This window comes from Trachypithecus francoisi, unplaced genomic scaffold (genome assembly GCF_009764315.1).
Source record: "Trachypithecus francoisi isolate TF-2019V2 unplaced genomic scaffold, Tfra_2.0 Lachesis_group6, whole genome shotgun sequence".
Taxonomy (NCBI): domain Eukaryota; kingdom Metazoa; phylum Chordata; class Mammalia; order Primates; family Cercopithecidae; genus Trachypithecus; species Trachypithecus francoisi.
In genome coordinates, this window is record NW_022681471.1 from 72760946 (window position 1) to 72788090 (window position 27145).

The 27145-nt window shown below is 40.0% G+C and overlaps 1 protein-coding gene and 1 pseudogene across 1 annotated transcript in view; one reads left to right on the top strand and one right to left on the bottom strand.

Annotated features, from left to right (window-relative positions):
- The window catches only part of TEX11 (testis expressed 11), a 320825-nt gene extending 295409 nt beyond the window's left edge, over positions 1-25416 (bottom strand). The window contains 3 exon segments of the mRNA XM_033200830.1: positions 6702-6781; positions 19496-19580; positions 25288-25416. Of these exon segments, the coding sequence (XP_033056721.1) occupies positions 6702-6781; positions 19496-19580; positions 25288-25311 (189 nt within the window). The 5' untranslated portion in view covers positions 25312-25416.
- Positions 2335-2897, top strand: LOC117077196 (annotated as a pseudogene).
- Positions 25417-27145: the final 1729 nt, after the last annotated feature.

Sequence of the window (27145 nt, forward strand, 5' to 3'; positions counted from 1 at the left end):
TATGCACAAGGCAATTCATTGCAGCACCCAAATGTCCATCAAGGGAGGCTGGTTGAACGTAATAAGGTACATACAGCAACTGAAATACAGCTATTAAAAATAGGGAATATTTCTTTTTATTATTATTATTATACTTTCAGTTCTAGGGTACATGTGCATAACGTGCAGGTTTGTTACATATGTATACTTGGGCCATGTTGGTGTGCTGCACCCTTCAACTCGTCCTTTACATCAGGTATAACTCCCAATGCAATCCACCCCTCCCCCTTCCCCATAATAGGCCCCAGTGTGTGATGTTCCCCTTCCTGAGTCCAAGTGCTCTCATTGTTCAGTTCCCACCTATGAGTGAGAACATGTGGTGTTTGGTTTTCTGTTCTTGCGATAGTTTGCTGAGAATGATGGTTTCCAGCTCATCCATGTCCCTACAAAGGACACAAACTCATCCTTTTTTATGGCTGCATAGTATTCCATGGTGTATATGTCCACATTTTCTTAATCTAGTCTGTCACTGATGGACATTTGGGTTGATTCCAAGTCTTTGCTATTGTGATAGTTGCCGCAATGAACAACGTGTGCATGTGTCTTTATAGCAGCATGATTTATAATCCTTTGGGTATATACCCAGTAATGGGATGGTGGGTCATATGGTACTTCTAGTTCTAGATCTTTGAGGAATCGCCATACTGTTTTCCATAATGGTTGAACTAGTTTACAATCCCACCAACAGTGTAAAAGTGTTCCTATTTCTCCACATCCTCTCCAGCACCTGTTGTTTCCTGACTTTTTAATGATTGCCATTCTAAATGGTGTGAGATGGTATTTCATTGTGTTTTGATTTGCATTTCTCTGATGGCCAGTGATGACGAGCATTCTTTTATGTGTCTGTTGGCTGTATGAATGTCTTCTTTTGAGAAATGTCTGTTCATATCCCTTGCCATTTTGATGGGGTTGTTTGTTTTTTCTTGTAAATTTGTTGAGTTCTTTGTAGGTTCTGGATATTAGCCTTTGTCAGATGAGAAAAATAAGGAATATTTCTATATTTCTGTGGAGTAATCCCTAGGATATAATGTTAAATGAGGGGGAAAAAATCAGGTGAAGAGGCCGGGCACGGTGGCTCATACCTGTAATCCCAGCACTTTGGGAGGCCGAGGTGGGTGGATCACAAGGTCAGGAGTTCCAGACCAGCCTGGCCAATATGGTGAAACCCCATCTCTACTAAAAATACAAAAAAATTAGCCGGGCGTGGTGGCAGGTGCCTGTAATCCCAGCTACTCGGGAGGCTGAGGCAGGAGAATCACTTGAACCCGGGAGGCGGAGGTTGCAGTGAGCCGAGATCATGCCACTGCACTCCAGCCTGGGCGACTGAGCGAGACTCCATCTAAAACAAAACAAAACAAAACAAAAACAACAACAACAACAAAAAATCAGGTGAAGAAGAGTATATATGGAATGTTACCATTTATCTAAGAAAATGGGGGAATGGGGAGATATGAGTATATACTTGCTTGATATTTGACACATATTTATATAAATTTTTGTACATATGTTTTAAAATATTTTATATTTTAATATAATATATATTTATATATAATATAAAAATACATTATATAATCCCTTACACGAAATGCTGTAATATTTGCATATAACATATACACCTCCAATGTACTATAAATCATCTCTAGATGATTTAATATAATATAAATGCTATGTGAAAGTTGTTATACTGTATTTTTATTTGTATTATTTTTTATTGTATTGTTATCTTTATAAGACTTTTTGGTATATTTTCAATACATGATTGGTTGAATCCAAGGATTCAGAAACATTACTGCCTATAAATTATTCTGACAAATATCAAACCTGAATCAGAACAAGCTTGTAGATCTAATTATCAGTTTATAGAAAACAAGCGTTAGAGGAACAATGGACTATTAAGTGACACCATGAGGATGCACCAGAACCCAAAATTTAGAAAACTCTATAGGACAACTTCGTTCTTCAACAAATAATCTGTTCAACAGACTAAAAAAAAAAAAAAAAAGAGAAGAAAACATGTAGTTCATTAAAACAGACTATTAACAAAATACAAAGTATGGATTATCTTTGGTCCTGATTTTAAGAAACCAATTGGAGAGGCGGTGGGAGGACTAGATATTGATTTGGGGAAATCTTTGTTAGGTTTTATCAAGGGTGATAAAGTGAACTGGGTTTGTTGAATATAAAAATACATTGTCTTGGGGGACGTGGGGAAGCACTGGGATACAATTACAGGGTTGGCAGGCCCCATCTGGGAGGAGTTCATGAGTGAGTCCTGGGGTCCCTGCCTGCTGAGAGATGGATAAAGATGGGTTTCCTCTCGTGGGAGTCAGGCAGACTGATCAAGGTTGCCAGCTATTCAACAGAAAAGAATGGTGTTTTCTAAACCAAATTGTGGTGCACACTGTATAGTTCCTCAACTGCTCTTCTACATTTAGTGAGGAAAAACTGGCAAACCTTCATCTTTTTATCCAGAAAATTACATTGTAGATGCAAAGTTGTCATCTATACCAGGCCTAGATGATGGCACATTTGAAGTATCTCCTTAAAGTGCCACTAGTGTCACAAATGGATCACATTCTGAAGTCACCTCAGAGTAATAACAGCAGGACAGTACATAAGACTCTGGACCACAGGAAAGTCAAGTATTAGCAGGAAATAACTGTAGCTAAAGATTCAAGATATGTCATATATCTCAAAATGGTTCAAGTGAGTGTACCAGTGATGGCAATAAGAAACAAAATGATATCAGAAGGACTAGACCCAGATCTTCTTGAGACGTCAGATGCTCCAGTTCCTGATGGCAAAAGTGAAAAAACTGCAGGACAAAGTTCAGATAGCAATCTTCTTTTAGTGACTAAGCTTAATTTTGATAAGAATTACATGTGCATGTGTACTGCAAAATCATGGAACCAACCCAATGCCCATCAATCAACAAGTGGATAAAAAAACTGTGGTATAGGCCGGGCGCGGTGGCTCAAGCCTGTAATCCCAGCACTTTGGGAGGCCGAGACGGGCGGATCACGAGGTCAGGAGATCGAGACCATCCTGGCTAACACGGTGAAACCCCGTCTCTACTAAAAATACAAAAATAGCGGGCGAGGTGGCAGGCGCCTGTAGTCTCAGCTACTCAGGAGGCTGAGGCAGGAGAATGGTGTAAACCCGGGAGGCGGAGCTTGCAGTGAGCTGAGATCCGGCCACTGCACTCCAGTCCGGGTGACAGAGCGAGACTCCGCCTCAAAAAAAAAAACTGTGGTATATATATACAACTGAATACTATGCAGCCATAAAAAGGAATGAATTAACAGCATTTACTGTGACCTGGATGAGACTGGAGACTATTATTCTAAGTGAAGTAACTCAGGAATGGAAAACCAAACATCTTATGTTCTCACTGACATGTGGGAGCTAAGCTACAAGGATGCAAAGACGTAACAATGATACAATGGACTTTGGGGATTTGGAGGGAAGAGTGGGAGTGGGGCAAGGGATAAAAGACTATAAATATGATGTCTTGTATACTGCTCGGGTGATGGGTGCACCAAAATCTCACAAATCACCACTGAAGAACTTACTCATGGATGGACGCAGTGGCTCATGCCTGTAATCCCAGCACTTTGGGAGGCCAAGGTAGGTGGATCACAAGGTCAGGAGTTCAAGACCAGCCTGGCCAAGATGGTGAAACTCCATCTCTACTAAAAATACAAAAATAGGGGCCTGTAATCCCAGCTTCTCAGGAGGCTGAGGCAGGAGAATCGCTTGAACCTGGGTGGCAGAGGTTGCAGTGAGCCAAGATCATGCCACTGCACTCCAGCCTGGGCGACAGAGTGAGACTCCATCTCAAGAAAAAAAAAAAAGAACTTACATAACCAAATACTACCTGTACCCCAATAATTTGTGGAAAAATAGAAAATAAATAAATAAATGTGTTGGGGTACATTTACATTCTATAAGAGACTGAACTCTCCTAGTCCTAAAAACATCAAATGGCCACATATACACCACCAAGCTTCCGCTATGTTTAAAAATTAAGCATTACAAGCTGAAAAAAAAAAATACATTGTCTTTTAGAAGCACATACTGAATATTTATGGGCAAAATTATACATTTTGAATTTGCTTAAAAATAATCCAGTGGGTTGGGGGGGCAGTGGTGGCTCACGCCTGTAATCCCAAAACTTTGAGAGGCCGAGATGGGCGGATCACCTGAGATCAGGAGTTTGTGACCAGCCTGGCCAACATAGTGTAACCCCGTCTCTACTAAAAATACAAAAATCAGCCGGGTGTGGTGGTGGGTGCCCGTAATTCCAGCTACTCAGGAGGCTGACGCAGGAGAATCACCTGAACCCAGGACGCATGGGTTACAGTGAGCTGAGATCATGCCACTGCACTCCAGCCTGGGTGACACAGCAAGACTCTATCTCAAAAAAAATAAAAAATAATAAAAATAATCCAGTAGGGCCAGGGGTTTGCTATTCGAGGAGATATAGAAGAAACAAGAGTGGCCATGAGTTGATGATTACTCTAGCTGAGTGATGGGTAAATGGGGGGAATCACTGTACTATCTTACCTGTTTTATATATGTCTGAGCTTTTACAAAATAAAATATTTTAAAACACTGGGAAAAATATTTTTCCACTAAAAAAATGTATTTGCCCTAAGGAGCAAGAGAACAGATAAGGCTGGGTGCAGTGTCTCACTCTTGTAATCCCAGCACTTTGGGAGGCCGAGGCAGGTGGATCACTTGAGGTCAGGAGTTCAAGACCAGCCTGACCAACATGGTGAAACCCTGTCTCTACTTCAAAAAAAACAATTAGCCTGACATGGTGGCACACACTTGTAATCCCAATTACTCTGGAAGCTGAGGCAGGAAAACCACTTGAACCCGAGAGGTGGAGGCTGCAGTGAGCTGAGATCATGCCATTGCACTCCAGTCTGGGCTACAGAGTGTGACCCTGTCAAAAAAAAAAAAAAAAAAAAAGAGAGAGGAACAGATAGAGAGGGATGGAGCAGAAAATCACTTTTATTACTTTAATTACTTTTCTGAACAACTTAATTTTTTTTTTTAATTTTCTTTTTATTTATTTATTTATTTATTTTTATTTTTTATTATACTTAAGTTCTAGGGTACATGTGCATGACGTTTATATCATGTATAGCTCCCCAATGCAATCCCTCCCCCTCCCCCCTCCCATGATAGGCCCCAGTGTGTGATGTTCCCCTTCCCGAGTCCAAGTGATCTCATTGTTCAGTCCCACCTATGAGTGAGAACATGCGGTGTTGGTTTTCTCTTCTTGTGATAGTTTGCTAAGAATGATGATTCCAGCTGCATCCATGTCCCTACAAAGGACGCAAACTCATCCTTTTTTATGGCTGCTGCATAGTATTCCATGGTGTATATGTGCCACATTTCTTAATCCAGTCTGTCACAGATGGACATTGGGGTGATTCCAAGTCTTTGCTATTGTGAATAGTGCCGCAATAAACAACTTAATTTTACATAAACATACACTTGTATTTTGGGGGGTGGAAATAAATGTTTACAAAATTAATCTTTTAGGCCGGGCACAGTGGCTCACACCTGCAATCCCAGCACTTTGGGAGGCCGAGGTGGGCAGATCACTTGAGGTCAGGAGTTCAAGACCAGCCTGGCCAACATGGTGAAACCCTGTCTCTACCAAAAATACAAAAATTAGCCGGGCGTGGTGGCGCATGCCTGTAATCCCAGCTACTCGGGAGGCTGAGGCAGGAGGCTTGCTTGAACCTGGAGATGGAGGTTGCAGTGAGCCCAGATCACACCACTGCACTCCAGCCAGGGTGACTCCTTCTCTAAATAAAAATTTTTAAAAAATCTTTTAAATAACAGAAATGTAAGAGGAAGACTTCCACTTTCAGCCATGATGGAATAGCTCAATTCAAACTGACTATCCCACTCTAAACAACCCTAAAAGCTGGAGAAACTATAACTGTGTGAAGGCACTGGAGTGGCTACAATATTTGAAATAAGGAAAACACGCAAGGTGAACCCTGAGTTCCACTCAGTTTTATCATATTATATATGATACAGGAGTTATCAGGCTGTTGTCATAGCATTTTACACGGACAAATTCTACCACTATGTACTTACGCATACATTTTATAGTTTACAAAGCATTTTTCACAAAAACTCTAATTTTAACTCTATAACACTCTAAGGTAGATATTACCATTTTCATTTTACAAATGAGAAAACTAAGTAATCTTCCAATGTCACATAGCTAGTCAGTGCAGACCTAACCTAGGTCTTCAGACTTCAAATCCTGTACTCTTTTCCTTATTTACTTAGTGCTTCAAATTTTTCATTTGAAAAACTCATTTAGAACTAAGTATTACCATTCCCTTAGATGAAGAAACAGTTACTCTATCAAGTTAGAGGTGAGAAAAGTAAAAAATAAATCATCAACCCAGAATTATAAGTTCAGTATTTGGTTCATTGAACCACTGTAATAACTACAGTATTCTGAGAACTTTAACTGTAGTAAATATATCATTATAAAAGGAACACCACCAAAAAAGGATAGCACTAAAAGGTTCAACCCCCTTCCGGTTTCACACTAACTTTAACCATTTTCATAGAAGTAACAACCATCTCATTTCATCTCCACTTTCTCCTAAATTAAGACTTACCATAATCAGTCGTTGAATACCTTGTTCTGAGGCAAATGAGGCTTCACACATACTCAGCAACTTGCAAGCAACATAATGTACTGCAAAACAGTAATTAGACAATGATAAACACAAAACATTCATTCTCCTTTTATATACACCAACAAAGATAAAAGATGATTGAAAGGAAGCCGGTTGTTGTTATTAAAAATAAAAATTGTAACAGCCTTTTTAAAAACTCAGTTTTCAAAAGTAAATGACCGAAACTTATTAAATGAATCATTTACTGAATGTTTCAGTAAGAGATTTATTTATTTATTTATTTATTTATTTATATTTATTTTTGAGACGAGGCTCACTCTGTTGCCCAGGCTGAAGTGCAGTGACATGTGATCTTGGCTCACTACAGCCTCCGCCTCCCGGGTTCCAGTGATTCCCCTGCCTCAGCCTCCCGCGTAGCTGGGATTACAGGCGTGCGCCACCACGCCCAGCTAATTTTTGTACTTTTAGTAGAGACGGGGGTCTCAGGTCTTGAACTCCTGACCTCTGGTGATCCACCTGCCTTGGCCTCCCAAAGTGCTGGGATTACAGGTGTGAGCCACCGTGCCCAGCCCAGAGAGATATTTAATACATAAATTTTAATTTCTTAAAGTCTTAAGTCCCAAAGACTCACTAAAAATACCTGATTCCACATGATGCTCTTGTGTATACCATGTTAACAGAAAAATAATTCTAAATTCAATTGACCTAAAGCTATTCGATATCTGACAAAATCTCTGGACATCAGAATAGTTTTCGATTTTTCTCCTAAAATGTGAAACTTTCTAAATATATATATATAATTTTTTCTGTAGAGAGGGGGTCTCGTTCTGTCACTTGCCCAAGCTAGAATACAGTGGCATGATCATAGCTCGCTGTAGCCTCAAATTCCTGGGCCCAAGAAATCCTCCCACCTCAGCCTCCCAAAGTGCTGGGATTACAGGTGTGAGCCACCACAACTGGCCTAAACATACTCTTTTCTGTAGATGTCATAACAGTTCTTAAAGTAAATTTAGAAAATACAGACAACTTCATTATATAGCTCATTTTCCTTGAAAATAGGGAAGTTTGAATAATTATAACCTCTTTATTTCTCTAGTTTATTTCAGCATAAAATATATTCAAGTTTTAAAAAACAGCTTCACAAATAAATGAACTAGTTACCTTTATGTTAGATGTCAGCAGCCATTCTACCTATGCTAACACCACTTCTAATTAATAGTCCTTTGAAAAAGAGATTTGCCTAGCAGAAATTACAGGGTAATTGAAATGGTCAGATTTCTATTGCCCATCATAAAGTGTAAAATCTATTCATCACTTAACAAAATTAATTTGTTCTAAAAAACACTTTTGGCAAAATAATTACTAATCATACTGGCTTGAATTTCCAGTTTTGAAAAGTTTTGAAAGTGTTTCTTTTTGGCTGGACACAGTGGCTCACACCTACAATCCCAACACTTTAAGAGGCTGATGTGGGTAAATCACCTGAGCTCAGGAGTTCAAGACCAGCCTGACCAACAAGGTGTAACCACGTCTCTAGTAAAAATACAAAAAAAAAAAAAAAAAAAAACTAGCCGGGAGTGGTGGTGCATGCCTGCAATCCCAGCTACTAGAGAGACTGAGGCAGGAGAATCTCTTCAGCCTGGGAGGCAGAAGTTGCAGTGAGCTGAGCTCATGCCATTGCACTCCAGCCTGGGCAATAAGAACACAACTCCAACTCCAACTCAAAAAAAAAAAGAAGAAGAAAAGGTGAAGTTTGGCCTGGGCGGAACTCAACACAGTGCGACAAAGCAGCTGTGGCCAGACTGCCTCTCTGGATTCCTCCTCACTGGGCAGGGCATCTCTGAAAGAAAGGCAGCAGCCCCAGTCAGGGTCTTATAGATAAAACTCCCATCACCCTGGGACAGAGCACCTGGAGGAAGGGGCATCTGTGGGCACAGCTTCAGTGAACTTAAAATTTCCTGCCTGCCAGCTCTGAAGAGAGCAGCTGATCCTGACAAGGAGGATTCTCCCAGCACAGCACTCAAGCTCTGCCAAGGGACAGACTGCCTCCTCAAGTGGGTCCCTGACCCCTGTGCCTCCTGACTGGGAGAGACCTCCCAACAGGGGTCTAGAAAAACCTCATACAGAAGAGCTCCAGCTGGCATCAGGCTGGTGCCCCTCTGGGACAAAGCTTCCAGAGGAAGGAGCAGGCAGCAATCTTTGCTGTTCTATAGCCTCCACTGGTGATAATCAGGCAAACAGGGTCTGGAGTGGACCTCCAGCAAACTGCAGCAGACCTGCAGAAGAGGGGCCTGACTCTTAGAAGAAAAACTAACAAACAGAAAGCAACAACATCAACATCAATAAAAAGGACCCCCACACAAAAACCCCATCCAAAGGTCACCAGCCTCAAAGATCAAAAAGGTAGATAAATCCACAAAGATGAGGAAAAACCAGTGCAAAAATGTTGAAAATTCTGAAAACCAGAATGCCTCTTCCCCTCAAAATGATCCTCTCCAGCAAGGGCACAAAACTGGACAGAGAATGAGTTTGACAAATTGACAGAAGTAGGCTTCAGAAGGTGGGTATAACAAATTCCTCTGAGCTAAAAGAGCATGTTCTACCCAATGCAAGGAAGCTAAGAACCTTGATAAAAGGTTACAGGAACTGCTAACTAGAATAACCAGTTTAGAGGGGAACATAAATGAACCGATGAGCTGAAAAACAGCAGGAGAACTTCGTGAAGCATACACAAGTATCAACAGCCAAATCAATCAAGCAGAAGAAAGGATGTCAGAGACTGAAGATCAACTTACTGAAATAAGGCATGAAGACAAGATTAGAGAAAAAAGAGTGAAAAGGAACAAACGAAGCCTCCAAGAAATATGGGACTATGTGAAAAGACCAAAGTATGATTGATTGGTGTACCTGAAAGTGACGGGGAGAATGGAACCAAGTTGAAAAACACAATTCAGGATATTATCCAGGAGAACTTCCCCAACCTGGCAAGACAGGCTAACATTCAAATTCAGGAAATATGGAGAACAACACTAAGATACTCCTCAAGAAGAGCAACCCCAAGACACATAATCATCAGATTCTCCAAGGTTGAAACGAAGGAAAACACATTAAGGGCAGCCAGAGAGAAAGGTCAGGTTACCCACAAAGGGAAACCTATCAGAATAACAGTGGATCTCTCTGCAGAAATCCTACAAACCAGAAGAGAGTGGGGGCCAATATTCAACATTCTTAAAGAAAAGAATTTTCAGCCGGGTGCAGTGGCTCACACCTGTAATCCCAGCACTTTGGGAGGATCACAAGGTCAGGAGTTCAAGACCAGCCTGGCCAATATGGGAAAACCCATCTATACTAAAAATACCAAAAAAAATTAGCTGGGCATGGTGGCACACGCCTGTAGTCTCAGCTGCTGGGGAGGCTAATGCAGAAGAATCACTTGAACCCAGGAGGTGGAAGTTGAAGTGAGCCGAGATCACGCCACTGCACTCCAGCCTGGGCGACAGAGTGAGATGCCATCTCAAAAAAAAGAAAAAAAGAAAAGAAAAAAAAGAAAGAAAGAAAAGAAAAGAATTTTCAACCCAGAATTTCATATCCAGCCAAAATAAGTTTCATAAGCAAAAGAGATTTCCAAACAAGCAAATGCTGTTGGATTTTGTGACCACCAGACCTGCCTTACAAGAGCTCCTGAAGGAAGCACTAAATATGGAAAGGAAAAATCAGTACCAGCCACTGTAAAAACACACCAAAATATAAAGACCAAGGACACTATGAAGAAACTGCATTAACTAATGAGTAAAATAACCAGTTAGCATCATGATGACAGGATCAAATTCACACATAACAATATTAACCTTAAATGTAAATGGGCTAAATGCCCCAATTAAAAGACACAGACTGGCAAATTGGATAGAGTCAAGACCCATCAGTGTGCTGTATTCAGGAGACCCATTTCACGTGCAAAGACACACATAGGCTCAAAATAAAGGGATGGAGGAATATTTACCAAACAAATGGAAAGCAAAAAAAAAAGGAGGGGTTGCAATCCTAGTCTGATAAAACACACTTTAAACCAACAAAGATTAAAAAAGACAAAGAAGGGCATTACATAATGGTAAAGGGATCAATTCAACAAGAAGAGCTAACTATCCTAAATATATATGCACCCAATACAGGAGCACCCAGATTCATAAAGCAAGTCCTTAGAGACCTACAAAGAGACTTAGACTCCCACACAATAACAGTGGGAGACTTTAACACCCCATTGTCAATATTAGATAGATCGAGATAGAAAATTAACAAGGATATTCAGGACTTGAACTCAGCTCTGGACCAAGCAGACCTAATAGACGTCTACAGAACTCTCCATCCCAAATCAACAGAATATACACTCTTCTCAGCACCATATAGCACTTATTCTAAAATCGACCACATAGTTGGAAGTAAAACACTCCTCAGCAAATGCAAAAGAACGGAAATCAAAACAGTCTCCCAGAACACAGTGCAACCAAATTAGAACTCAGAATGAAGAAACTCGCTCAAAACTGCACAACTACAAGGAAATTGAACGACCTACTCCTGAATGACTACTGGGTAAATAACGAAATTAAGGCAGAAATAATGAAGCTATTTGAAACCAATGAGAACAAAGAGACAACATATCAGAATCTCTGGGACACAGCTAAAGCAGTGTTAAAAGGGAAATTTATAGCACTAAATGCCCACATCGGAAAGCTGGAAAGTTCTGAAATCGACACCCAAACATCACAATTAAAAGAACTAGAGAAGCAAGAGCAAACAAATTCAAAAGTCACCAGAAGACAAGAAATAACTAAGATCAGAGCAGAACACAACGAGATAGAGACATGAAAAACTCTTCAAAAAAATCAATGAGTCCAGGAGCTGATTTTCTGAAAAGATTAACTAAATATCATAGATAGACTGCTAGCCAGATTAATAAAGAAGGAAAGAGAGAAGAATCAAATAGCCAATAAAAAATGATAAAGGGGCAATCACCACTGATCCCACAGAAATACAGACTACCATCAGAGAATACTATAAACACCTCTATGCAAATCAACTAGAAAATCTAGAAGAAATGAATAAATTCCTGCACACATACACTCTCCCAAGACAAAACCAGAAGAAGTCGAATCCCTGAATAGACCAATAACAAGTTCTGAAATTGAGGCATTAATTAATAGCCTACCAACCAAAAAAAAAAACTCCCAGGACCAGACAGATTCATAGCTGAATTCTACCAGAGGTACAAAGAGAAGATGGTACCATTCCTTATGAAACTATTCCAATCAATAGAAAAAAAGGGATTCCTCCCTAACTCATTTTATGAGGCCAGCATCATCCTGATACCAAAACCTGGCAGAGACACAACAAAAAGGAAAATTTCAGGCCAACATCCCTGATGAACATCAGTGCAAAAATCCTCAATAAAACACTGGCAAACCGAATCCAGCAACACATCAAAAAGCTTATTCACCACGATCAAGTCAGCTTCATCCCTGGGATGCAAGGCTGGTTCAACATAGGCAAATCAATAAACGTAATCCATCACATAAATAGAACCAATGACAAAAAGCACATGATTATCTCAATAGATGCAGAAAAGGCCTTCAATAAAATTCAACACCCCTTCATGCTAAAAGCTCTCGTATCTCAGGTCAGGAGATCGAGACCATCCTGGCTAACACGGTGTGAAACCCGTCTCTACTAAAAATACAAAAAATTAGCCGGGCGAGGTGGCAGGCGCCTGTAGTCCCAGCTACTCGGGAGGCTGAGGCAGGAGAATGGCGTAAACCCGGAGGCGGAGCTTGCAGTGAGCCGAGATCCGGCCACTGCACTCCAGCCTGGGCGACAGAGCGAGACTCCATCTCAAAAAAAAAAAAAAAAAAAAGCTCTCATATCTCAAAATAATAAGAGTTATTTATGACAAACCCATAGCTAATATCATACTGAATAGGCAAAAGCTGGAAGTTTTCCTGTGGAAAACTGGCACAAGACAAGGATGCCCTCTCTCACTACTCTCATTCAACACAGTATTGGAAGTTCTGGCCAGGGCAATGAGGCAAGAGAAATAAATAAAGTGTATTCAATTAGGAAGAGAGAAAGCCAAATTGTCTGTGTTTGCAGATGACATGATTGCATATTTAGATAATCCCATCGTCTTAGCCCAAAAACTCCTTAAGCTGATAAGCAACTTCAGCAAACCATCAGGATACAAAATCAATGTGTAAAAATCACAAGCATTCCCATATACCAATAATAGACAAGTAGAGAGCCAAATCATGAGTGAAATCCCATTCACAACTGCTACACAGAGAATAAAATACCTAGGAATACAACTTACAAGGAATGTGAAGGATCTCTTCAAGGAGAACTACAAACGACTGCTCAAAGAAATAAGCAAGGACACAAACAAATGGAAAAAAATTCCATGCTCATGGATAGGAAAGATCAGTATCATGAAAATGGCCATACTGCCCAAAGTAATTTATAGATTCAATGCTATTCCCATCAAGCTACCATTGACTTTCTTCACAGAACTAGAAAAAACTACTTTAAATTTCATGTGGCACCAAAGAAAAGCCCATGTAGCCAAGACAATCTTAAGCAAAAAGAATAAAGCTAGAGGCATCACACTACCTGACTATACTACAAGATTACAGTAACCAAAACAGCATGGTACTAGTACCAAAACAGACATATATATACCAATGGAGCAGAACAGAGGCTTCAGAATTAACACTACACATCTACAACCATCTGATCTTCAACAAACTTGACAAAAAAAGGCAATCAGGGAAGGATTCCCTATTTAATAAATGGTGCTGGGAAAACTGGCTAGCTATATGCAGAAAACAGAAACTGGATCCCTTCCTTACACCTTATACAAAAATTAACTCAACATGGATTAAAGACTTAAACATAAGACCTAAAACCATAAAAACCCTAGAAGAAAATGTAGGCAATACCATTCAGGACATGGGCATGGGCAAAGACTTCATGAATAAAACACCAAAAGCAATTGCAGCAAAAGCCAAAATTGAAAAATGGGATCTAATTAAACTAAAGAGCTTCTGCACAGGAAAAGAAACTATCAACAGGGTGAACAGGCAACTACAGAATGGGAGAAAATTTGTGCTATCTATCCATCTGACAAAGGTCTAATATCCAGAATCTACAAGGAACTTAAACAAACTTACAAGAAAAAAAACAGACAACCCCATCAAAAAGTAGGCAAAGGATATGAACAGCCACTTCTCAAAAGAAGACATTTATGCGGTCAAAAAAACATATGAAAAAAAGCTCATCATCACTGGTCATTAGAGAAACGCAAATGAAAACCACAATGATGTACCATCTCACTCCAGTTAGAATGGCAATCATTAAAAAGTCAGAAACATGCCGGGCGCGGTGGCTCAAGCCTGTAATCCAGCACTTTGGGAGGCCGAGACGGGCGGATCACGAGGTCAGGAGATCGAGACCATCCTGGCTAACACGGTGAAACCCCATCTCTACTAAAAAATACAAAAAACTAGCGGGCGACGTGGCGGGCGCCTGTAGTCCCAGCTACTTGGGAGGCTGAGGCAGGAGAATGGCGTAAACCCAGGAGGCGGGGCTTGCAGTGAGCTGAGATACGGCCATTGCACTCCAGCCTGGGCAGCAGAGCGAGACTCCGTCTCAAAAAAAAAAAAAAAAAAAGTCAGAAACAACAGATGCTGGCGAGGATGCGGAGAAATAGGAACGCTTTTACACTGTTGGTGGGAGTGTAAATTAGTTCAACCATTGTGGGAGAGAATATGGCAATTCCTCAAGGATCTAGAACCAGAAATACCATTTTGACCCAGCAATTCCATTACTGAGTATACACCCAAAGGATTATAAATCATTCTACTATGAAGACACAGGCACACGCATGTTTATTGCAGCACTATTCACAATAGCAAAGACTTGGAACCAACTCAAATGCTCATCAATGATAGACTGGATAAAGAAAATGTGACATATATACACCATGGAATACTATGCAGCCATAAAAAATGAGTGCATGTCCTTTGCAGAGACATGGATGAAACTGGAAACCATCATTGTCAGCAAACTCTAACACAGGAACAGAAAACCAAACACCGCATGTTCTCACTCTTAAGTGGGAGTTGAACAATGAGAACATATGGACAAGGGAGGGGAACATCACACACCGGGGCCTGTCAGGGAATAGGGGCAAGGGGAGAGAGAGCATTAGGACGAATACCTAATGCATGCAGGCTTAAAACCTAGATGATGGGTTGACAGGTGCAGCAAATCACATGGCACAGGTATACCTATGTAACAAGCCTGCGTGTTCTGCACAGGTATCCCAGAACTTAAAGTAAAATAAAATAAAATAAAGAAAAAGAAAATGTTTCCTTTCTTTATTCCAAAGTTCCAAAGTTTGCTAATCCTTCAGTATTTTCAAAGACTCTGGTCTCTCAATTATTGCCCCTTTCTAAAAGTATCTTGAGTACCTCACTCTCAACTTATTCCTTCTTCTCTACCTTCAAACGTACCCATCTCCTCACCTTGAAAAAAAAATCAACTAACCCCATTATGCTTCAAGTTTGCATCCATTTCTCCTCTTCCTTTGATTGACAAACTTCTTGAATTGAAAAGTCTGTCTACTAGCTCTACTGACTTGCTACTCACTCATCTCCTTAAATGTCCGCAATCTGTTTTGCATCCTTACCACTTTACTAAAGCTGCACTCTCAAAGATCACCTTCCTTAACTTCATAGCAACATTTCATAATGGCCATAACCTTTCTGAAAAACATACTCCCTTGGAGTTTCAGACCAGCCTAAGCAACATGGCAAAACCCATATCTACAAAAAATACAAAAATTAGTGGGGTGTGATGGTGCGTGCCTTGTAGTCCCAGCTACTGGGAGGCTGAGGTAGGAGGTTGACCTGAGCCCAAGAGGCAGGGGTTGCAGTGAGTCAGTATTGCACCACTGCACTCCAACCTGGGTGACAGAGCCAGATCCTGTCTCAAAAAAAAAAAAAAAAAAAAAAAAAATTACTCCTCGGCCTGAAATATCCTGGTCCTTGTGTGGGAAATATCTTAGTCTAAGAACTTGTCTGCTCCAATCCTCACATTCGTAATCCAGCTGTTTATAGTTATCACCAATAAGTCTTCAAGCCAAGGCAGCTAAGGCTGAAACAGAATGCTACTTCCATATAAAGATGTTTTCTTTGTTGCTGTTGCTCCATCTTGTCTTCTCACCAGCCTGTTCCTGACCCCTCTATATTATAAACATCTTGGTTAGGTAATTGGTGACTGATACCTTTGAACATCCACTTTACTCTGCTCTACCCACAGCCTGAAATTGAATTGACTTTAGATAAACATAGGGTTGTACCCTCTGACATTTATAAATGTGTAAATTATTGTTTATCTAGCTTTAAACTATTCTTTCCGAAATCCTCAAGCATAATTTAAGATTGGTATTTTTGTTCTGGTATCTTACCTTTTCCCTTTCATTTACTACATACCATAAAATGGTATAAGAGCCCTATAAGGAGAACGCACTCAATAAATGACTAATAAATCTCCAGTAGAATTTTTTTTTTTTTTTTGAGACGGAGTCTTGCTCTGTTGCCCAGGCTGGAGTGCAGTGGTGCAATCTTGGCTCACTGCAAGCTCCGCCTCCCAGGTTCACGCCATTCTCCTGCCTCAGCCTCCTGAGCAGCTGGGACCACAGGAGCCCACCACCACGTCTGGCTAATTTTTCATAATTTTAGTAGAGATGGGGTTTCACCGTGTTAGCCAGGATGGTCTCGATCTCCTGACCTCATCATCTGCCCGCCTCAGCCTCCCAAAGTGCTGGGATTACAGGCGTGAGCCACCACGCCCAGCCAATATCGTGTGGAATTTTTTGACTGTTCCTTTTGGTCATCTATCTTTATTCTTTTATTTTAACTTTGAAGCTGGTAGATTCAGAGTTAAAATCTCATTACTTTGTTCTTCTCTCAATACCACTGATTAATTTTGGTGTGCATGAGAAGCCCTGAGACATTTTTCAAATTATAGACATGCCCAGGTTTCATCCTGAACCTAAATGAATCAAAACCACCAATGGTAGGGCCTGGGCATCTGTATTTTTCACAGGCTTCACAGGTGATTCTAATTTTTGTGGGGGAGGGGGAGGGACAGAGTTTCACTCTTGTTGTCCAGGATGGAGTGCAATGGTGCCATCTCAGCTCACTGCAACCTCCGCCTCCAGGGTTCAAGAGATTCTCCTGCTTCAGCCTCCTGAGTAGCTGGGATTACAGGCACGCACCACCATGCCCAGCTAATTTTTGTATTTTTAGTAGAGACAGGGTTTCACCATGTTGGCCAGGCTGGTCTTGAACTCCTGACCTCAGGTGATCCACCACCTAGGCCTCCCAAAGTGCTGGGATTACAGGCATGAGCCACCACAACCAGCCTGATTCTCATTTATACGAATATTTAAGAACCACTGCTCTTTATTTTTTTCCTCAGGGAACTCAACTACTCTTCTGTCTTCAACTACCACCTCTGTGTAAATCATTGCCAAATCTATAGGCTCAGTCCTGACCTTTCTCATAAGCTCTAGTCTCACTCCAACCTTATTGTCATCTAAAATGCAACAGGTCTAAAACTAAAACTTACAAGTCATTCATCTACTTCTGACTTTCCTGTTCATTGTTCCATAATTCCTCCAAGTAATAAAGAATTATAGCTTATAAATCTTCATGACTTATTTCATCACATAGCACATAATCCAGGCACACTAAATTTGTTTTTAAGGAAACAAAATATATTCCAATAAACATATTTTTGAAATAAAATTATTTTAACTTGGAGGCCTCCTGCACTAACAATCTGTTCTCCACTGTATCAAAAAACGTACGAGGCTGGGCGCGGTGGCTCAAGCCTGTAATCCCAGCACTTTGGGAGGCCGAGACGGGCGGATCACGAGGTCAGGAGATCGAGACCATCCTGGCGAACATGATGAAACCCCGTTTCTACTAAAAAATACAAAAAACTAGCCGGGCGAGGTGGCAGGCGCCTGTAGTCCCAGCTACTCGGGAGGCTGAGGCAGGAGAATGGAGTAAACCCGGGAGGCGGAGCTTGCAGTGAGCTGAGATCCGGCCACTCCACCCCAGCCTGGGTGACAGAGCGAGACTCCGTCTCAAAAAAAAAAAAAGTATGATACACAGAACAAGCACCCAAATATCTGATTAAGAACTGCTACGTGAAATGAGACAGTACATGGGACTCTCTTCTTTACTGTCTCTTGTCTCTTCTCTTATCCTTCCCTTTTCTTGTCTTATCACTTGCCTTTCCCTCTTCTTCTCTCCCCCCTTGCCTTTCTCCTCTCCTTGCTTCCCCTTTTTTCTCCACTTTCCTTACCTGTTTAGTATTTTTCCTCTTACAGCCCCCCCACTTTTTGTTTTTTAACATTCTCTTTTCTCTTCCCTAGCTCTCTCATCTCCCTGGCCCAAATCCCATCAACACTGTGTGGTTCTGCCCTCACCCCTTGCCTTCCTTAAAAAAAAAAAAGAAAAAAAAAAGAAATGAGACAGTACATGGGAAGAGGCTGTGACAGCCACTTCATCTACCATATCCTATTGATAAGCAGCAAACAGCTAAAGCAATATTTCTTCATATGCAGAACGGTAGGAGTTAAGAATTAATGCACTTTAATATCACACAGTTCACCTGTGTACTGTTTCGTCCACTGATAAATTCCTAGCTCTTACCTCGCCATAACTACAGGATCTAAAGCTCCTGGGAGCAATGATATCAATTTATCTAAGAGTTAAAGAGCTAGAACTGTTCTCTAAACGTGCTAATAGAGTGGACTCATGAGTAAGTATATTATTGATTATATTAAGCACAATTACCTATATCTACAAGGAAGTTGTATACAGTTTTGTTTATATTCACAAAGATAGTCAGTAGTAAATTCTATTTGTTGCATACAGACAAGTCATTTGTCTTTACAATGTCAAGCAGTCCAGAGGTTCACCCTTTGGTTTGTTACGTCAATGTATTCTTTATAATGGGCAATATACTTCCCATAAATGCATTTGCTGTCACTATGCCTATTGAAAATCAGTAACTGTCAGCACACTAGACTTTGCCCATTTAGCTGAAGCACTGGAACATTGCCAGACAGTGGACTACATTCAAAGCATCCAAGAAGATGAGTTTAGTTTGAGATTTTTGTTTTTTCGTTCTTGTTGTTTGCTCTCACAGGTAGAAATCATTTCCATAGTTTTTCTCGATAACTCATTCCAATGTTTATCAATCCACTTCCTGAGGAAACTACTCTTTACACTTTTAAAATCTGAGTATGTCATATGGTAACACTTATTCTATTATAATAGAGGGGAAACTGCTATTTGATGGTCCTTCAGAACCCTGAAGATTTTGATCATCTCCATGAGATAATCCATGTCCTTTAACATTCTTTAAGTTCTCACTGTCCCACCTTTTAATCATCTTGTTGTTCTCCTCCAGACTGTTTCTTGCAGTGATACCTTTAAACATTTGTTAATAAGGAGCTAACCTCTGAAAAAAATCATAAAACTGAGGGAGGCCATTTGCTTGAGAAACCAGTGTTCCTGGGTTATTTTGTTTGTCTTTAACAAATCTCTATCTAAGAACTGGCCAAAACATTATTTAAACTGCAGGAACACTATCCAGTATATAGTGAGAAAACACCTCATAATACATGTCACAATATGTATACGTACCTTTAACTTTCCGCTCTTCATTTACATGCCAACCTTCTCCTATCTTAAGTGCCCAGTTCCATAGGTTTACAGCCATTTCTTCAATCTGGTCAAAGAGAAACATTTCCTTAGCTAGTTAAAATACTGGCTGCCTCCAACGGTATTTTCATTCTTGAATATTGTATGCTTATGCAACTATTATGGGTCATTTCCAGGCCCTCCATAATCTAGTCCCATACTACCTCTCCCCTCAAAAACTTACCCTCTGTTAGAGTAATTGTCTATTTCCTGAACACAACTTGTTCATTCCTATCAATGTGTCTTTATTCATACTATTGGCTTCACCTGATATACCTCCTCCCTTTGTTTTTTTGTAACTCAAATCCATTTCAGTATCACCAACAACATAAATGAAGCTTTCAGCAGCCATTACAGTCTACATTGTTCTTTCTTCTTTGAATTCATATATTCATTAAGTTGTATACAACTTGGCAATTAATTATATTACTTTGTATCATTTATTCTTTAGTTGTTTTAGTTCTCTTTTTTTAACCCAATTATGCACAGCAGTGGTACAAATCTATGTTAGTTTTAAGTCTTTTCTTCCACGCCACTTTTCTCACCATTCCACATTTTTCTGATAAGCTTCAGTTTAAACAGATGATTTATTTAGCATGTGATACAGTTTGGATATTTTTCCCCTGGGAATCTCATATCATAATTTGATCCCCAGTGTTGGAGGTGGGGCTGATGGGAGGTACTTGGGTCACGGGGTGGATCCCTCATTGTCTTGGTGCTGTCCTCACAGTAATGAGTGAGTTCTCAGTCTATTAGTTACTGCAAGATCTGATTATTAAAAAAGAGCCTGGGTCGGGCGCGGTGGCTCAAGCCTGTAATCCCAGCACTTTGGGAGCCGAGACGGGCGGATCACGAGGTCAGGAGATGGAGACCATCCTGGCTAACACGGTGAAACCCCGTCTCTACTAAAAATACAAAAACTAGCCGGGTGAGGTGTGGCGGGCGCCTGTAGTCCCAGCTACTCGGGAGGCTGAGGCAGGAGAATGGCGTAAACCCGGGAGGCGGAGCTTGCAGTAAGCTGAGATCTGGCCACTGCACTCCAGTCCGGGCGACAGAGCGAGACTCCGCCTCAAAAAAAAAAAAAAAAAAAAAAAAAGCCTGGTACCTCCTCCTCTCTCTTTCCTCCTCTCTCATCATGTGATACCTGCTCCCTTTCCCCTTCCACCATGATTGGAAACTTCCAGAGGCCCTCACCGGAAGCAGATGCCAGTGCATGCTTCTTATACGATCTGCAGAACCATGAGCCAAATAAACTTCTTTTCCTTATCAATTACCCAGCCTCAAATATTTCCTTTATACCAATGAAAATGGCCTAATGCAGCACGGTTGTCATTTCACTTATTATTCTGGGGCTAATTATCATGTCCATCTCCATCACATAGTATCCTCAATGCCACAGTTGATCAAATGATTATTTTCTTTTTTCTTTTTTTTTTTTTTTGAGACGGAGTCTCACTTTGTTGCCCAAGCTAGAGTGCAATGGCGTGATCTCGGCTCACTGCAACCACCACCTCCCGGGTTCAAGTGATTCTCCCACCTCAGCCTCCCAAGTAGCTGGGATTACAGGCACCTGCCATAATGCCCAGCTAATTTTTGTAGTTTTAGTTGAGACGGGGTTTCACCATGTTGGCCAGACTGGTCTCGAACTCCTAACCTCAGGTGACCCGCCCGCCTCGACCTCCCAAAGTGCTGGGATTACAGGCATGAGCCACCACGCCCGGCCGACTTTCATACTAAGTATTATTTCATGTATCACTAAAAACACATGGAGTTAATACCGCACTCAAATTACCCAGAAGAACAAATGATTTGACATATTATGATGGGAAATGAACATCCAGACTAAAATAGCTTAAAGAAGCTACCTGTTTGGCATTTTGGAAAGCAATTTGGCAATATATAAAAGTGTTCGGCCGGGTGCGGTGGCTCACGTCTGTGATCCCAGCACTTTGGGAGGCCAAGGCGGTCGGATTGCCTGAGGTCAGGTGTTCGAGACCAGCCTGGCCAACATGGTCAAACTCTGTCTCTACTAAAAAATACAAAAATTAGTCGTGTGTGGTGCCAGGCGCCTGTAATCCCAGCTACTCGGGAGGCTGAGGCATGAGAATCACTTGACCCCAGGAGGCGGAGGTTACAGTGAGCCAAGATCATGCCACTGCACTCCAGCCTGGGCAAGACAGAGTGAGACTCCATCTCATAAAAAATAAATAAATAAATAAATAAATAAATAAATAAATAAATGAAACAATATAAATATCCAATAATAAAGAAATAATAGGTGAATTATGATAAACTTTCTTGATGGAATAGTATTCATCCACTTAAAATAGTGGTCATGCCTGGACATGGTGGCTCACGCCTGTAATCCCAGCACTTTGGGAGGCCAAGGCAGGTGGATCACTTGAGGTCAAGAGTTTGAGACCACCCTGGCCCACGTGGTGAAACCCTGTCTCTACTAAAAATACAAAAGAAACAGCCAGGCGTGGTGCTGTGCACCTGTAGTCTCAGCTACTCGGGAGGCTGAGGCAGGGGAATCGCTTAAACCCGAGAGGCAGAGGTTGCAGTGAGTCGAGATCATGCCACTTGCACTCCAGCCTGAGCAACACAGTGAGACCCCGTCTCAAAAAAAAAAAAAAAAAAAAAAAAAGAACTTCAATAAATAAAATATTGTATTCTGGTCAATGATATGCACACTAAAACATTTGGGGGGGAAATGTACTGTTGTCAGCAACTCACTTTAAAAACACCCAAAAAATAAGATGTGTTGATGGACAAATGTGTATGTGTAAAGCAAATATGTAAAATGCTTACAACTGTAAAAACTAAGTGGCTGTTACGCAGGTGTCCAGTGTAATATTCTTTCAACTTTTCTGTTTGAAAATGTTTATTTTAAAATGTTGGAAACACAGAGCAAATTGCCTTTTATGACGTCAGAAATATTACATGTACCGTATAATTATAGCTAAATAACATTTAAACAGTAAAACTATAAAAGAAAATACATTAAAATAATAGTTGTTATATTCAAGTGTGTGTTTGCATGTGATTTTGTATCCATTTTTTTAAACTTTCTGTAAAGTTATGTTACTTTATGATTTTAAATAATTTTTTGTATTTTCTCATATTGTTAGAAAGGATAAGATAAACTATGATTGTAAATACTTCATAATCACAAAACATATTTATTCAACACATGTGTATTAAGCACCTAAGATGTGGCAGGTTTTGTCGTAGGTTTACATAAATGTATAATGATAAGCATGGTAATACATGCTGCAGACAGAAGTAAATAATATGAAGATTAGACTTTCCAGAAAGAAAATAAATTCAAGGCATTTCCAAAACCAAGCAGATCTTCTTGAAAAATAAGACCAAACTCTTATGGCTCATGCCTGTAATTCTAACAGTGGGAGGCCGAAGAGGGCAGACTGCTTGAGCTCAGGAGTTCGAGACTAGCCTGTGCAACATGGAGAAACCCTATCTCTACGAAAAATAGAAAAAATTAGCTAGGCATGGTGGCACACGCCTGCAGTCCCAGCTACTTGGAAGGCTGAGGGGGATCACTTGAGCCCAGGAGGTTGAGGCTGCAGTGAACCGAGATCATGCAGCTGCACTCCAGACCAAGACACTGTTTCAAAATACAAACAAATAAACAAAACCAAAATGTGGTATACACATACAATGGATTATTCAGTCTTAAAAAGGAAGAAAATTCTGATACATGCTGCAACATGGATGAACCTGGAAGACATTATACTAAGAGAAATCAGTCACAAAAAGACAATTATTATATGATTCCACTTACATGAGGTACTGAGAATAGTCAAATTTATAGAGACAGAAAGTAGAATTGTGGGACAAGCTGATCTCAAAATTCGTAAGAATTTTAGAGGGCAAGGGGGAGTTGCTCAATGAGTATAGAGTTTCAGTTTTGCAAGATGAAAGGGTTCTGGAGAATGGCTGCACAATGTGAACATACTTAACACAAGGGAACTATACACCTAAAAATGGTTAAGACAGTAAATTTTATGTTATGTGTGTTTTACCACAATAAAAACACAATAACACTTCATACCACTAAAATGACTATAACCAAAAAGACAAATAATGAAAAATGTCAGCAAGGAGGTGGAAAAACTGGATCCCTCTATCCCTCTTTTTTTTTTTTTTTGAGACGGAGTCTCGCTCTGTCGCCCAGGCTGGATTTCTGTGGTGTGATCTCGGCTCACTGCAAGCTCCACCTCCCGGGTTCACGCCATTCTCCTGCCTCAACCTCCCAAGTAGCTGGAACTACAGGCACCCGCCACCACGCCCAGCTAATTTTTGTATTTTTAGTAGAGACGGGGTTTCACAGTGTTAGCCAGGATGGTCTTGATCTCCTGACCTCGTGATCCGCCCGCCTTGGCCTCCCAAGTGCTGGGATTACAGGCGTGAGTCACCACCAACTGGATCCCTCTTATACTGCTAGTGGGAATGTAAAATGGTACAGCCATTTTGGAAAACAATCTGACAGTTCATCAAAAGTTTAGAGTTAACACATGGCCCAGCAATTACATTCTTAGGTACAAACCTAAGAAAAATAAAAACATAAAAATCGGTACATGAGTATTTATAGCAGGATTATTCATAATAGCCAAATGGTGGAAGCAATGAAAACATTCATCAATAGATGAATGGACAAACAAAATATGGTATAGCCATACAATGGGATATTAGTCATAAAAATGTATGAAGTACAAATACATGCAACAACATGGATGAACTTTGAAAACATGGGGCTAAGTGAAAGCAGTCAGTAAACCATACATTGTATGATTCTATTATATAAAATGTCCTCATTAGGCAAAACCATAGAGACCAAAAGTAGATTAGCGGTTGCCTAGGGCTGAGGGTGAGGGAGGGAAGGGGATGGGAGGAAATGGAGAGTGTTTGTGAATGGGCGTGAGGTTTCTTTTTGAGGTGATGAAAATATTCTAAAATTAACTAACCATGGTGATAGGTGCACAACAACTCTGTGAAATACTAAAAACTATTGAATTGCATACTTAAAATGCGTGAATTGCATGGTATGTAAATTATATCTAAATAAAGTATTTATATATACATAAACACATACATATATATATAAAGAGGAAGAGAGATTTACAATAAACTTTCTTCTCACCTTTCCATATAAGTAATCACCAAAATGCAAGTATTTGCCCAAGGTAAATGTTCTCAAAAGTGTTTCAAGCCTCAAGACAATTTCCATATTAAGTAAGTAACAGACCTTCATTTAAACATTAGAAAATTACCCCCCAAAAAAGCACTTCTGAAGGCTTATAATCAACTGAGTTCTCCACTACTGGGTGGCTCCACTACTTTGCTGCAAAGGGAAGGAAAAGAGAACTCATGTGTGCCCAGGACCTTATACATGTTATTTTGTTTACTATTCATAACAACACTTAGAGGTGGGTATTACTATTATCATTTAACAGATGAGAAAACTGAGGCCTGGAGAGGTTAATAAATATTAATAATAAATAACATTACTAATAAATAATAAATATTTAAACTTGAGCACATATTTTTCCATTGGTTTCTAACATTTTTTCCCCTAAATTAGGTGTGAACATCCAAAAATAGATTTTTATATGTTTAGCAAGGGTTAAGACTACTTTTTTACCTATATAATACATTGATTAAAATGAAGAATTATCAAAACTTGTCATAAACAGAATTATTTTTATACTAACCTGAGTGTCTGTTATTTCAGCCATAGACTCCCTGTTGATATTTGCTATGTCTCTGAAGAGTCTATCAATTGCCTCTGGTATGTTAGGTGAATTATCATTTGCAACCAGGTTTTCAACAACTTCTGAAATAACAATGGATGATAAATGTGCTGTGAACTATTACCATTGGCTAAAAGTAGCAAATCATTTTTAAATCTATTCCTAAATCATTGGCCAAATGAATATAGCATGAAGGAACTTGATCCTTAGAGTAAAACCAAACTGGAGATTTAAAGTTTAAGTGAGAGTATAATTTTCAAATAAAATTGCATTCTTTGGGAGTCACTTGTTTATAACTTAATCATTATTCATCTCAGAAAGGAAAATGCATTGACTTCACTAACAGTAAAGTTATTAGGTAATATTAAAAGTACAAAACAGGCCAAGCATGGTGGCACACATCTTTAGTCACAGCTAGTCCAAAGGCTGAGTTGGAGGATCACTTGAGTCCAGGAGTTCAAGATTACGGTGAGCTATGATCCTGCCACTGTACTCCATCCAGCATGGGCTACAGAGTGAGACCCTTTCTCTAAAACAAAGAAAAAAACCCTACAAAACTGAACTTAACAGTGTCTTCAAAACTAGAAAATGCAGAAATTCTGAAAGATCTGGATATGTGCCCTATAAAACTGAAAAACTTATTAATATTTTCAAGCATTAGACAGACATAGCAAACTGCTGGCTCTGAAGTCTTGACCTTACTTTGTGAGAAAAAAAAAAAAATGACATGCTCAATTAGCAACAACATTAACTAGCTATTGAATCTGCACAAATGATGTCACCATTTTCTAAATGGTCTCAGCTCCAGACTCCACACAGCTGAATCTTACTAGGCCATGGAATTCCTTAAAACCCAAGCATTAGCTGTGCACAATGTTCCACGCCTATAGTACCAACTACTCAGGAGGCTGTGGCAGGAGGATCCCTTGAGCCCAGGAGTTTGAAACAGACTGGGCAACATAGCAAGACACCATCTAAAAAAAAAAAAAAAAACTAAAACTAGGCCAGGCGCAGTGGCTCACGCTTGTAATCCAGCACATTGGGAGGCTGAGGCAGGCAAATCACTTCAGACCAGGAATTCGAGACCAGCCTGGTCAACATGGCAAAACCCCATCTCTATTAAAATACAAAAATTAGCTAGGTGTGATGTGCCCGCCTGTAATCCCAGCTACTGGGGTGGCTGAGGCATAAGAATTGTTTGAGCCTGGGAGGCTGAGGTTGTAGTTAGCTCAGATCGTGCCACTGAATTCCAGCCTGGACAACAGAGCAAGACTGTGTCTCCAAAAAAAAAAAAAAAAAAAAAACCTAAAACTAAACAATAAGCATGATGTAGAATCTCAATTGATGCCCTTCATATTATCAAAAAATTTTTTTCAAACTCATGTGACATTAAGTGTCCATAAGCTACAGTTCTAATTTATTGCAACATTCCTGAGCCTCAGATTAGCAAAAATGTTATTAATATTCATAACAGTACCATAAAAGCACCTTCTAAAAGATTTTGAAGCTGCTAAAATAAACAGAACTTTTACCTTGCTACAATAAAAAATAAATCAGCTACAAAAATTTCAGTTAAATAAATGCTTGAGGTGATGGATATCCTATTTACCCTGATGTGATTATTACACATCGTATGTCTGTATCAAAACATCTCATGTATCCCATAAATATATACACCTACTATGTACTCATAAAAAAAATAAAACCAAAAGAAAAAAGAAGAAAAGAAATGAACAAAGCCTGCAAGAAGTATGGGATTATGTAAAAAGACCAAATCTACGTCTGATTGGGTGCCTGAAAGTGGGGGGAAAATGGAACC